Source organism: Heteronotia binoei, chromosome 7 (genome assembly GCF_032191835.1).
Source record: "Heteronotia binoei isolate CCM8104 ecotype False Entrance Well chromosome 7, APGP_CSIRO_Hbin_v1, whole genome shotgun sequence".
NCBI classification, from domain to species: domain Eukaryota; kingdom Metazoa; phylum Chordata; class Lepidosauria; order Squamata; family Gekkonidae; genus Heteronotia; species Heteronotia binoei.
In genome coordinates this window covers 5,674,413-5,684,904 of record NC_083229.1, presented here as the reverse complement: position 1 = coordinate 5,684,904, position 10,492 = coordinate 5,674,413, and the positions used below count along the sequence as shown (strand labels likewise).

Sequence of the window (10,492 nt, the reverse complement as noted above, 5' to 3'; positions counted from 1 at the left end):
ATGGTCAAAACATGGGCGTCGAACTCATTCGTTATGAGGGCCGGAACTGACATGGCAGAGCAGTCCAGAGACTATTCTCCAAAAACGTCTATCCTGCTCTACAGTTTCTTCTGGTCCAGTTCTTGCGCGTTTAGCAGAGAAATTTCCAGGCCTTTTCAGCAGGACTGCCAAGTTCCCACTGGGGGCCAGGGATCCCCCAGTTTGGCAGGCCCCAACCCAACCAGAGTCCCTTCAACGCGCAGTGTGATGACATCACCCAGAAGTGACGTATCACGCTGGGCACGTCACACCAGGACACTCTCGGAAACCACAGAAAGCTGCACGGTTCCACATGAGAACACTCTAGCAATTTGAGGGGAAACTCTATTGTACCATAGAGTTTCCCCCCCAAAAAAATTGCTAGAGCGTTCCCGCGCAAAACCATAGAGTTTTCCATGATTTCCTAGAGTGTCCCTGTGTGACATGCCCGGCGGTGATAGATCACTTCCGAATGACATCATCATGCCACGCGCCCTCCAGGAGCCTGCAAAGACTTGGCAACTGTACTTTTCAGCCCGGTGGAAGTCTCTGCCAAATAACCTCAGGGTCTTGCAGGATCTTATGCAATACGCTGGTATCACAACTACTGTGGCGACGCCAGCCTATCGCCTCCAGCCTCAGCGAGGGCAGCTAAATATACGTTAGTCTCTTCGGGGGTCTGATGCGGTAGTGACAGACTATGTTTCATTGAAGTTATATTTGATTCCTGAATGTATTATTTACTGCTTACTAACCTGAATGCTTAATAAATCTCTACGCTACTAATCCAAATGCCTTGCATAGTAACAGGGGGTGGGTGAGAATGGATGTTACCAAGGTTCCTTTGAAGTGCAAGGTGCCCAGCTAACTTCCCAGGCACCTCCTGAGCCTAGCAAGGACATCACCAGGAGGGGGATGTCACCATCAACTGTGAGAGATAAGCGGGCATGCGAAAGTGTTACTTGCGGAGACAGACTGTAGTGTATTATGGGAAATAGTTTAAAGCCCAAATCCTTTGAAGTGCATCCATAAATGCCAATGATTCAAGCTGCTTGTTATCAGTTCCAATGAATCCATGCTTAGAGTAACATTGTAGTTATCGATAAGTGCAACTTAGTTTTTAACAAAGACGAGTCTGATCATTTTGAAACTTCAATGAACCCTTCGCTGACGGGTAGATGAGCAGGGGACCACTGCAGAGCTGAAGGCTTTCCCAATCACACAGGCACCAGAGAACGTCACAGCCAACTATGGTGCTTTATTTACAAAATAGGCTTTGACCGGGGGAATGGGATGTATGCACAGAGGCTAGCTTGTATCTTGTCGGAATAACATTTTCTATACAGTATGTCGGCTAGACCCTCCAGCAATGCTCGGAGGCATTTCAGGGTACACAGTTCTTTTAATCCACTCTCCTAAACTTTAATCCGGCTGGCCTCTTGGGCTTTGAGTGCCTGGCCCCTCGAGTCGTCTGGTTTGACAAGCCCCAGCTCTCCTGACTCCCTCAGACCCACGGCTCTCCCTCAGCCACCTTAGAAGCTCCTCAGAGGAGTGTATCATATGTCTGTGACCACTAAGGTCTTCCTCTTAGACACTCTCTGTCACGTTCCTCTTCCTTAGAGGGCACTCGTGACCTAGAGATATGCCTCACGCTCGGCCAACCTGGCTGATCTCACAGAGTGTATCTAGAGCTTCACTTCACACCAAGCCTCTCTCACCGCACTCTGAGTCCAACTCTCCCTTTTGCTTTGGGGGCAATAATCAGGGTGGAAGGTGGGTGCTCGTGTGTGCTTAAGCAGAAGGAGTTGGGGATGTGGGGCAGAACTCCGGATGACTGAACTGCTGAACGAGCAGGCGGTCGGCCACAGCTGCAGTCTGCACTGCCTACCAATTGAGTACCGGATCCGTTTCAAGGTTCTAGTACGGACTTTTAAAGTCTTACGCGGCCTGGGACCGACACACCTACGGGACCGTCTCTCCCCATACGAGGCCACTGTGATTGGCCAACCAACATCTTCTGACTATCCCTAGCCCAAAGGACATCTGGCTCGCCTCAACCAAGGCCAGGGTCTTTTCGGTCCTGGCCCCAACCTGGTGGAATCAGCTCCCCAAGGAGATTCGGGCCTCACCGGATCTGTTACCATTCTGGTGAAGGCCTGTAGCCACAGAGGGGCTTGTGCGGGCACTGCCCCCTGACTTCCAGGTAGGGCCCCCTGACTTCCGGGGGGGGGGCCTCTGGGGTACAGTCTGCTTTTTTCTTTTTCTTTTTGCTGGCAAACATCATCAACAGCAGCCAGAGCCAGGAGAGCTGAGCAGGGCACAGGGCACTGCAACAATAAAAGCAACAGCAACCGGTGGAGTGGAGTGGAGGGGGGCACAGGAGTGGGAGGTGCAGGAGAAGCCATGGGGGAATGGCCTGGGGGGAGGGGGGATGGATGCAGCTGCTGGCTGCAAAGTGGGGGGAAGGCAGGTGGAAGGAAACTCCCCTACTTGCTCGCAAGGCGCACTCCCTTCTTCACTCCAAAGTTTTAGGGTTAGCTGCTTTGACTGGGCCATTTTCAGAGCCTCCAGCTTTTGCCCGTACCCCAGAAAGCTTCCGAGAAGCGGCAAGTGACAAGTGGATGGGAAAGGGGGCCCCCTGAGTTTTTAAAAAGCCCCCCGACTTTTAAAATCCTGGGTACGGCCCTGTTCTGGTGGGCCTGCAAAATGGAGCTGTTCCGCCAGTCTTTTGGCTGAGGCGGGCGGGCGTCCTCACACCATCCAATCGGCCCTCCCTGCCTGGACTGCGTCCTGTGTCTCCATCCGTGAGTGCCGTTAGGGTTGCCAATCCCCAGGTGGAGGCAGGGGATCCCCTGGTTTGAAGGCCCTCCCCCCGCTTCAGGGTCGTCAGAAAGAGGGGGGAGGGGAGGGAAATATCTGCTGGGAACTTTATTATTCCCTATGGAGATTTATTCCCATAGGAAATAATGGAAAATGGATCCACAGATATCTGGGGCTTTGGGGGGGGGCTGTTTTTTGAGGTAGAGGCCCCAAGTTTGCAGCGTAGCATCTGGTGCCTCTCCCCAAAATACCCTCCAAGTTTCAAAAAGATTGGACTGGGGGGTTCAATTCTATGTGCCCTAAAAGAAGGTGCCCCTATCCTTCATTATTTCCTATGGAAGGAAGGCATTTAAAAGGTGTTCGGTCCCTTTCAATGTGATGGCCAGAACTCCCTTTGGAGTTCAATTGTGCTTGTCACAACCTTGCTCCTGGCTCCAGCCCCAATGTCTCCTGGCTCCACCCCCAAAGTCTCCTGGCTCCACCCCCAAAGTCCCCAGATATTTCTTGAATTGGACTTGGCAAGCCTGAGTGCCGTTGATACCGCTGATACCGCCTTCTTTCACTTCTTTCACTTTCACTTTCACTGTTTAATTTTTAACTGTTTTATTGAGCAATTTTTAACTGTTTTGCTGTGCTGTGATCCGCCCTGAGCCCACCTGGGGAAAGGGTGGACTATAAAGTTGCAAAATAAAATAAAATAAATGTGACACTTTGTCAAGAGGGGAGGGTGTGAAGGTAACCTTTGCCAGCTGTTTAATGTTCTTTCTTTATTATTATTTTAGAAGACACAAATGTACCCTTTTCCCACCTTGCGTCACCATCCAAAGTGGAAAACGTAGAGGAAACCAGCCAGGATGCCCACCGCCAGCTGGCTAGTCCTCACGCTGGTGGACCCGTTGCAGAACGATGTACGGCAGCATTGAGTGAGGACGGGCTTGGGGGGCGCCGCATCGACTCGATCATCAGAGCAGTGTGGAGAGCATCCTTTACTGAACCAGGCTTCACCGGACTCCGCTGAAGGAGGGAAATGACCGTGAGAGCGTCAGTGCATCCCCTCAGGAAGGAAAACCTTCCACCCGTTGCCGGGGGAGACCTAGGGTTGCCAAGTCCAATTCAAGAAATATCTGGGGACTTTGGGGGTGGAGCCAGGAGACTTTGGGGGTGGAGCCAGGAGACATTAGGGGTGGAGCCAAAATCAAGGATCTGAGAAGCACAATTGAACTCCAAAGGGAGTTCTGGCCATCCCATTTAAAGGGACGGCACACCTTTTCAATTCCTTCCTTCCATAGGAAATAATGAAGGATAGGGGCACGTTCTTTTGAGGCTCATAGAATCGGACCCCCTGGTCCAATCCTTTTGAAACTTGGGGGGTATTTTGGGAAGAGGCACTACATGCTATACTGAAAATTTGGTGCCTCTGCCCCAAAAAACAACCCCTACAGAGCCCCAGATACCCACAGATCAATTCTGCATGATTTTCTCCACTTCTTATGTGATTTTGGGCGGCGGGTGGCTTGCTGGCCTTTTCACTGCGGGGGGAGAAGCCAAGGAGAGCCCCAGGCGAGCGAGGCCTGCTTGGGCTGGCTGGATCTCTAGCCAGCCTGAGCAGACCTCACTCGCCCGGGGCTCTCCTTTCTTGTGTCAGGTTGCTTTTGGCTTGGGGGGGAAGCAACATATGTTAATGAGTTATGCTAATGAGCTTCACCACCTATTTTTCTACACAGCAACTTCTGACAGTAACCCTAAATTTGGAGCCATCAAAAGCAGCTCCGGGATGTTCCCCTCCTCCACCTCATGGCCCTTGAGCTGCTTTGAGAAGGGTCAGTCTGACAGGCCCATTTTCGAGACAAATGGTTAAGCGATTTGAGGGGTAGAGATAATTTGCCCAGCAATGAACCTGGAATGTTCAGCAACATTCTGCCATGCGATGGCTCAGCCACAAGCTGAGTTTGGGGCTTAACTGACTGGCCGTCGGAAAGAGCAGAAGAAATTCCACCTCCCGCCTGAGAACTGCAGCTCTCAACAGAAACATGGGTTGTACACAGGGGTCGTTTTGTAGAAAAAGAGGTGCCAGAGCTCATTAGCACAATTCATTTCATAGAATTCTAGAGTTGGGAGGGACCTCCAGGGTCATCTAGTCCAACCCCCTGCACAAGGCGGGAAACTCACAACAAATACCTCCCCCTAAATTCACAGGATCTTCATTGCTGTCAGATGGCCATCTAGCCTCTCTTTAAAAACCTCCAAGGAAGGAGAGCCCACCACCTCCCGAGGAAGCCTGTTCCACTGGGGAACCGCTCTAATGGTCAGGAAGTTCTTCCTGACCTATGGAAGGAAGTCCTTGAAGGGCTGTCCTATAGAGGATGGTGTGGAATTATTTTCTGTGGCCCCAGAAGGTAGGAGCAGAACCAACGGCTGAAATGAAATCAAAAGAGTTTCCGGCTCAACATTAGGAAGAACTTCCAGTTCCTCAGTGGAACAGGCTTCCTCCTTGGGAGATGGTGGGCTCTCCTTCCTTGGAGGTTTTAAAACAGAGGCTGGATGGCCATCTGACAGCAATGAAGATCCTGTGAATTTAGGGGGAGGTACTTGTGAGTTTCCTGCATTGTGCAGGGGATTGGACTAGATGACCCTAGAGGTCCCTTCCAACTCAAGGATTCTAAGATTTTATGCAAATGTAGTTTCCAAAGCTCCACTCCTGTGAGTCCCTGCCCAAAATAAGGCCTGGTGGTACATACCACGAATCACAGACGTCACGCAGTAGGAGTCTGATTTTGCACACTTCTGGAAACGCTTGCAGTTTTCAGCGGTCCGTTCGTTTACGCAGCTGTAACACCAGAGCCCTTTCTTTTGCCCTGCTGAAGAGAAAGGCAGAAAAGCAGATATGAAATAGCTATACTCCCATCTGGATGCTTATTACTAAGTGTTGGCATCTTTCTATTTCATTGAACATATATGAACATATACTGAATCAGACCTTCAGTCCATCAAAGTCAGTATTGTCTACTCAGACTGGCTGTGGCTCTCCAGAGTCTCCAGCTGAGGTTTTTCACACCTGTTTGCCTGGACCCTTTTTTGGAGATGCCGGGGATTGAACCTGGGACCTTCTGCTTCCCAAGAAGATGCTCTGCCACTGAGCCACCGTCCCTCCCCAAAGGGGGGAGAATTAGAAGGGAGGAGACAGAAATGTGGGTACATATGGACATATGAAACTGCCTTCTACTGAGTCAGACTTTCGGTCCATCAAAGTCAGTATTGTCTAGTCAGACTGGCAGTGGCTCTCCAGGGTCTCAAGCTGAGGTTTTTCATGCCTATTTGTCTGGACCCTTTTTAGTTGGAGATGCCGGGGATTGAACCTGGGACCTTCTGCTTACCAAGCAGGTGCTCTACCACTGAGCCACCATCCCTCCCTAACACTTATGAAGCTGCCTTCTACTGAATCAGACCCCCCCTGGGTCCATCAAAGTCAGTATTGTCTTCTCAGACTGGCAGCGGCTCTCCAGGGTTTCAAGCTGAGGTTTTTCACACCTATTTGCCTGGACCCTTTTAGTTGGAGATGCCGGGGATTGAACCTCGGACCTTCTGCTTCCCAAGCAGATGCTCTGCCCCTGAGCCACCCTGAGCCACCGTCTGTCCCTCACCGACATTCTCTATAGTCCGCCGGTCTCAAAGGGACAGATGACAGAGTAAGTCAGTGCCATCAACAGTTTGGTAGTTTCCCGTGTATCTTGGTCTGTAGCAGCAGAACGGAATTTACATCCAGTGGCACCTTTAAGACCAACACTGTGAAGTCCCTGCCTTGTGCAGGGGGTTGGACTAGATGACCCTGTTGGTCCCTTCCAACTCTAGGATTCTATGAACAAAGTTTCATTCCTTGTATAACCTCTTGTGTGCACGCACATGTCTTCAAATACATGGGCCTGCACAGGAAAGCTTATACCGGGAATAACTCTGTTATTCCCTATGGAGATTTATTCCCATAGAAAATCATGGAGAATTGATCTGCGGAGTCTCTCTCTCTCTCGGCTTGGCTTCGCGAACGAAGATTTAAGAAGGGTGCAATAGTCCACGTTTGCTGCAGGCTCGCTGGTGGCTGACAAGACCAATGTGGGACAGGCAGGTCCGGCCACAGCGGCTGCATGGAAAAGTCTGATTTAGGGTTGGTCCTGTAGCAGTGCGATTCTTCCTCAATCTCCTTTTGTCCTCAAGACCAGCTATGCGTGTGTTCTCAAAGGAAGAGACAGCCTGGTGGATGGTGTGCCTCCATGCTTTGCGATCTGAGGCTAGGTCAGACCACTGGTGATGGTTGATGTGACAGGTGCTAAGGGATTTCTTCAAGGAGTCCTTGTACCTCTTCTTTGGTGCCCCTCTATTTCGATGGCCGGTGGAGAGTTCGCCATACAGGGCAATCTTGGGAAGGCGGTGGTTTTCCATCCTAGAAATATGCCCTGCCCAGCGCAGCTGCGTCTTCAGCAGCAGTGCCTCGATGCTGGTAACCTCTGCCCGCTTGAGGACTTCAGTGTTGGTCACAAAGTCACTCCAGTGGATGTTGAGGATGGTGCGAAGGCAGCGCTGATGAAAGCGCTCAAGGAGTCGCAGGTGATGACGGTATAAAACCCACGATTCGGAGCCATAGATGAGGGTTGTCATCACAACCGCTTTGTAAACATTGATCTTTGTGCCTTTTTTCAGATGCTTGTTGCTCCACACTCTTTTGTGCAGTCGGCCAAATGCACGGTTTGCCTTTGCCAGCCTGTTGTCAATCTCCTTGTCGATCTTGGCATCTGAGGAGATGATGCACCCCAGGTAGCTGAACTGCTGGACTGTCTTCAGAACTGATTCACCCACAGTGATGCAGGGAGGGTGATAATCTTCCTGGGGTGCAGGCTGGTGGAGAACTTCTGTCTTCTTCAGACTAACTTCTAGGCCGAATAGCTTGGCAGCCTCTGCAAAGCAGGACGTCATATGCTGCAGAGCTGATACCGAGTGGGAGACGAGTGCAGCATCATCAGCAAACAGTAGCTCTCGGATGAGTTTTTCCATTGTCTTGGAGTGTGCCTTTAGTCGCCTCAGGTTGAACAGGCTGCCATCGGTGCGATAGCGGATGTAGACACCATCGTCCTCATCTAGATCTACTGCGGAGTGAAGGGCGGGATATAAATGCAATATCTTCATCTACCTCACAGGGTGTCTGTTGTGGGGGAGGAAGGTAAAGGAGATTGTGAGCCGCTCTGAGACTCTTCGGAGTGGAGGGCGGGATATAAATCCAATATCTTCATCTACCTCACAGGGTGTCTGTTGTGGGGAAGGAAGATAAAGGAGATTGTGAGCCGCTCTGAGACTCTTCGGAGTGGAGGGCGGAATATAAATCCAATATCTTCATCTACCTCACAGGGTGTCTGTTGTGGGGGGGGAAGGTAAAGGAGATTGTGAGCCGCTCTGAGACTCTTCGGAGTGGAGGGCGGGATATAAATCCAATATCTTCATCTACCTCACAGGGTGTCTGTTGTGGAGGGGGAAGGTAAAGGAGATTGTGAGCTGCTCTGAGACTCTTTGGAGTGGAGGGCCTGATATAAATGCAATATCTTCATCTACCTCACAGGGTGTCTGTTGTGGGGGAGGAAGGGAAAGAAGATTGTGAGCCGCTCTGAGACTCTTTGGAGTGGAGGGCGGGATATAAATGCAACATCTTCATCTTCCTCACAGGGTGTCTGTCGTGGGGGAGAAAGGGAAAGGAGATTGTGAGCTGCTCTGAGACTCTTTAGAGTGGAGGGCGGGATATAAATGCAATATCTTCATCTTCCTCACAGGGTGTCTATTGTGGGGGGGGGAAGGTAAAGGAGATTGTGAGTCGCTCTGAGACTCTTCGGAGTGGAGGGCGGGATATAAATCCAATATCTTCATCTACCTCATAGGGTGTCTGTTGTGGGGGAGGAAGGGAAAGGAGATTGTCAGCAGCTCTGAGACTCTTCGGAGTGGAGGACGGGATATAAATCCAATATCTTCATCTACCTCACAGGGTGTCTGTTGTGGGGGCGGAAGGTAAAGGAGATTGTGAGCCGCTCTGAGACTCTTCGCAGTGGAGGGCGGGATATAAATCCAATATCTTCATCGTCTTCTTCTATGACGTGGAACATCTTGACAGGTAGGATCTATCCTAGCTAGCTGGATGGATCCAGATGGAAGTTGAATTCATGGTGCCAAAAGATGAAAAGTGGAGTCCTTCTTTGTGTGTGCAAGAAAGAGGAGCGTTCAGCTTGAAGGAAGGAAGGTAGTCCCTAAAAATCGCATTCTGCTGCAAAGAATAGTATCATATAACAGGTAGGAATGGATGCTCGGAGTCCTGACGCCCTCTATCTACCTAAATCTATAGCACTGCCCAGGGTTTATTTGTTTGTTTTGTAGAAAAAGCCCAGTGGGAGATATTTGCATATTAGGCCACACCCCCTGACATCACCATGTTGGATCAGGCCAATGGCCCATCCAGTCCAACACTCTGTGTCACGCAGTGGCCAAAAAAACCAGGTGCCATCAGGAGGTCCACCAGTGGGGCCAGGACACTAGAAGCCCTCCCACTGTGCCCCTCCCCACTGTGCCCCTCCCCCAAACACCAACAATACAGAGCATCACTGCCCCAGACAGAGAGTTCCATCTATACCTTGTGGCTTATAGCTTAATAGCTTCTGATGGACCTCTGCTCTATACGTTTATCCAATCCCCTCTTGAAGCTGTCTATGCTGGAAACTGCCACCACCTCCTGCGGCAGTGAATTCCATGTGTTAATCGCCCTTTTGAGTGAAGAAGAACTTACATAAGAGAACATAAGAGAAGCCATGTTGGATCAGGCCAATGGCCCATGCAGTCCAACACTCTGTGTCACACAGTGGCCAAAAAAACCCAGATGCCATCAGGAGGTCCATCAGTGGGGCCAGGACACCAGAAGCCCTCACCCTGTTGCCCCTCCCAAGCACCAAGAATGCAGAGCATCGCTGGCCCAGACAGAGACTTCCATCAACATGCTGTGGCTAAGAGCCACTGATGGACCCCTGCTCCAGATGTTTATCCAATCCCCTCTTGAAGGTGGCTATGCTTGTAGCCACCACCAACTCCTGTGGCAGTGAATTCCATGTGTTAATCACCCTTTGGGTAAAGAAAGACTTCCTTTTATCCTTTCTAACCCGACTGCTTTCCTGTGCGTTCCTGCTCCAAAAAAAGCCCCAGTGCGACATCTGAAGAATGTGACTGGAGACTGTGTTACACTTCTCCACTTTTTACATTTTGTACTTCATCTAATCCATGCTAGAATTTGCCGGGCTTTACCTTCCCCGAAGACCAGGACCGCCGCCAGAAGGGTAAGGAACGACGTCTTTGTCATTCTGATGTTTTCTCTCTCGGTAGCCTGTCTGGGAAGGACAGCTGGGTGAGGCGAGTTTTATATACCTCTCTAATCCCAGGAGCCTTTCGGTTTGTGGGAGTGAAAGTACAGAGAGCAACGGGGTTCCTGAGTGGGTGTTATGCTCCAGCAAAACGGGGCGGGAGTCACTCACCATTACGAGACACCACGGCATGCCCAAATAACGCATTTCATTGGACGCAACCTTGTGCACAGTTGCAGCAAATCCACACATTGTTCTTCAGACAGCATTCCAAAACG

At 50.6% G+C, this 10,492-nt stretch overlaps 1 protein-coding gene across 1 annotated transcript; it reads right to left on the bottom strand.

Annotated features, from left to right (window-relative positions):
- Positions 1-3,585: 3,585 nt before the first annotated feature.
- Positions 3,586-10,240, bottom strand: LOC132574680 (fulgimotoxin-like). The gene is made up of 3 exons (XM_060242914.1): positions 10,159-10,240; positions 5,577-5,696; positions 3,586-3,852 (listed from the first exon to the last, which is right to left on the bottom strand). The coding sequence occupies exons 1-3, from the start codon at positions 10,211-10,213 to the stop codon at positions 3,653-3,655; spliced, it is 375 nt and encodes a 124-aa protein (XP_060098897.1). The 5' UTR covers positions 10,214-10,240; the 3' UTR covers positions 3,586-3,652.
- Between the last annotated feature and the right edge of the window lie 252 nt (positions 10,241-10,492).

Bases quoted from the DNA above. Each gene is read 5' to 3' on its own strand.
- LOC132574680 (XM_060242914.1), bottom strand. From the start codon at position 10,213: ATGACAAAGACGTCGTTCCTTACCCTTCTGGCGGCGGTCCTGGTCTTC. The intron at 5,697-10,158 runs GTAAAGCCCGGC...CTTTCTCTTCAG, and splicing joins GGTCCTGGTCTTCGGGGAAG to CAGGGCAAAAGAAAGGGCTC. The intron at 3,853-5,576 runs GTATGTACCACC...TCCCTCCTTCAG, and splicing joins CGTGACGTCTGTGATTCGTG to CGGAGTCCGGTGAAGCCTGG.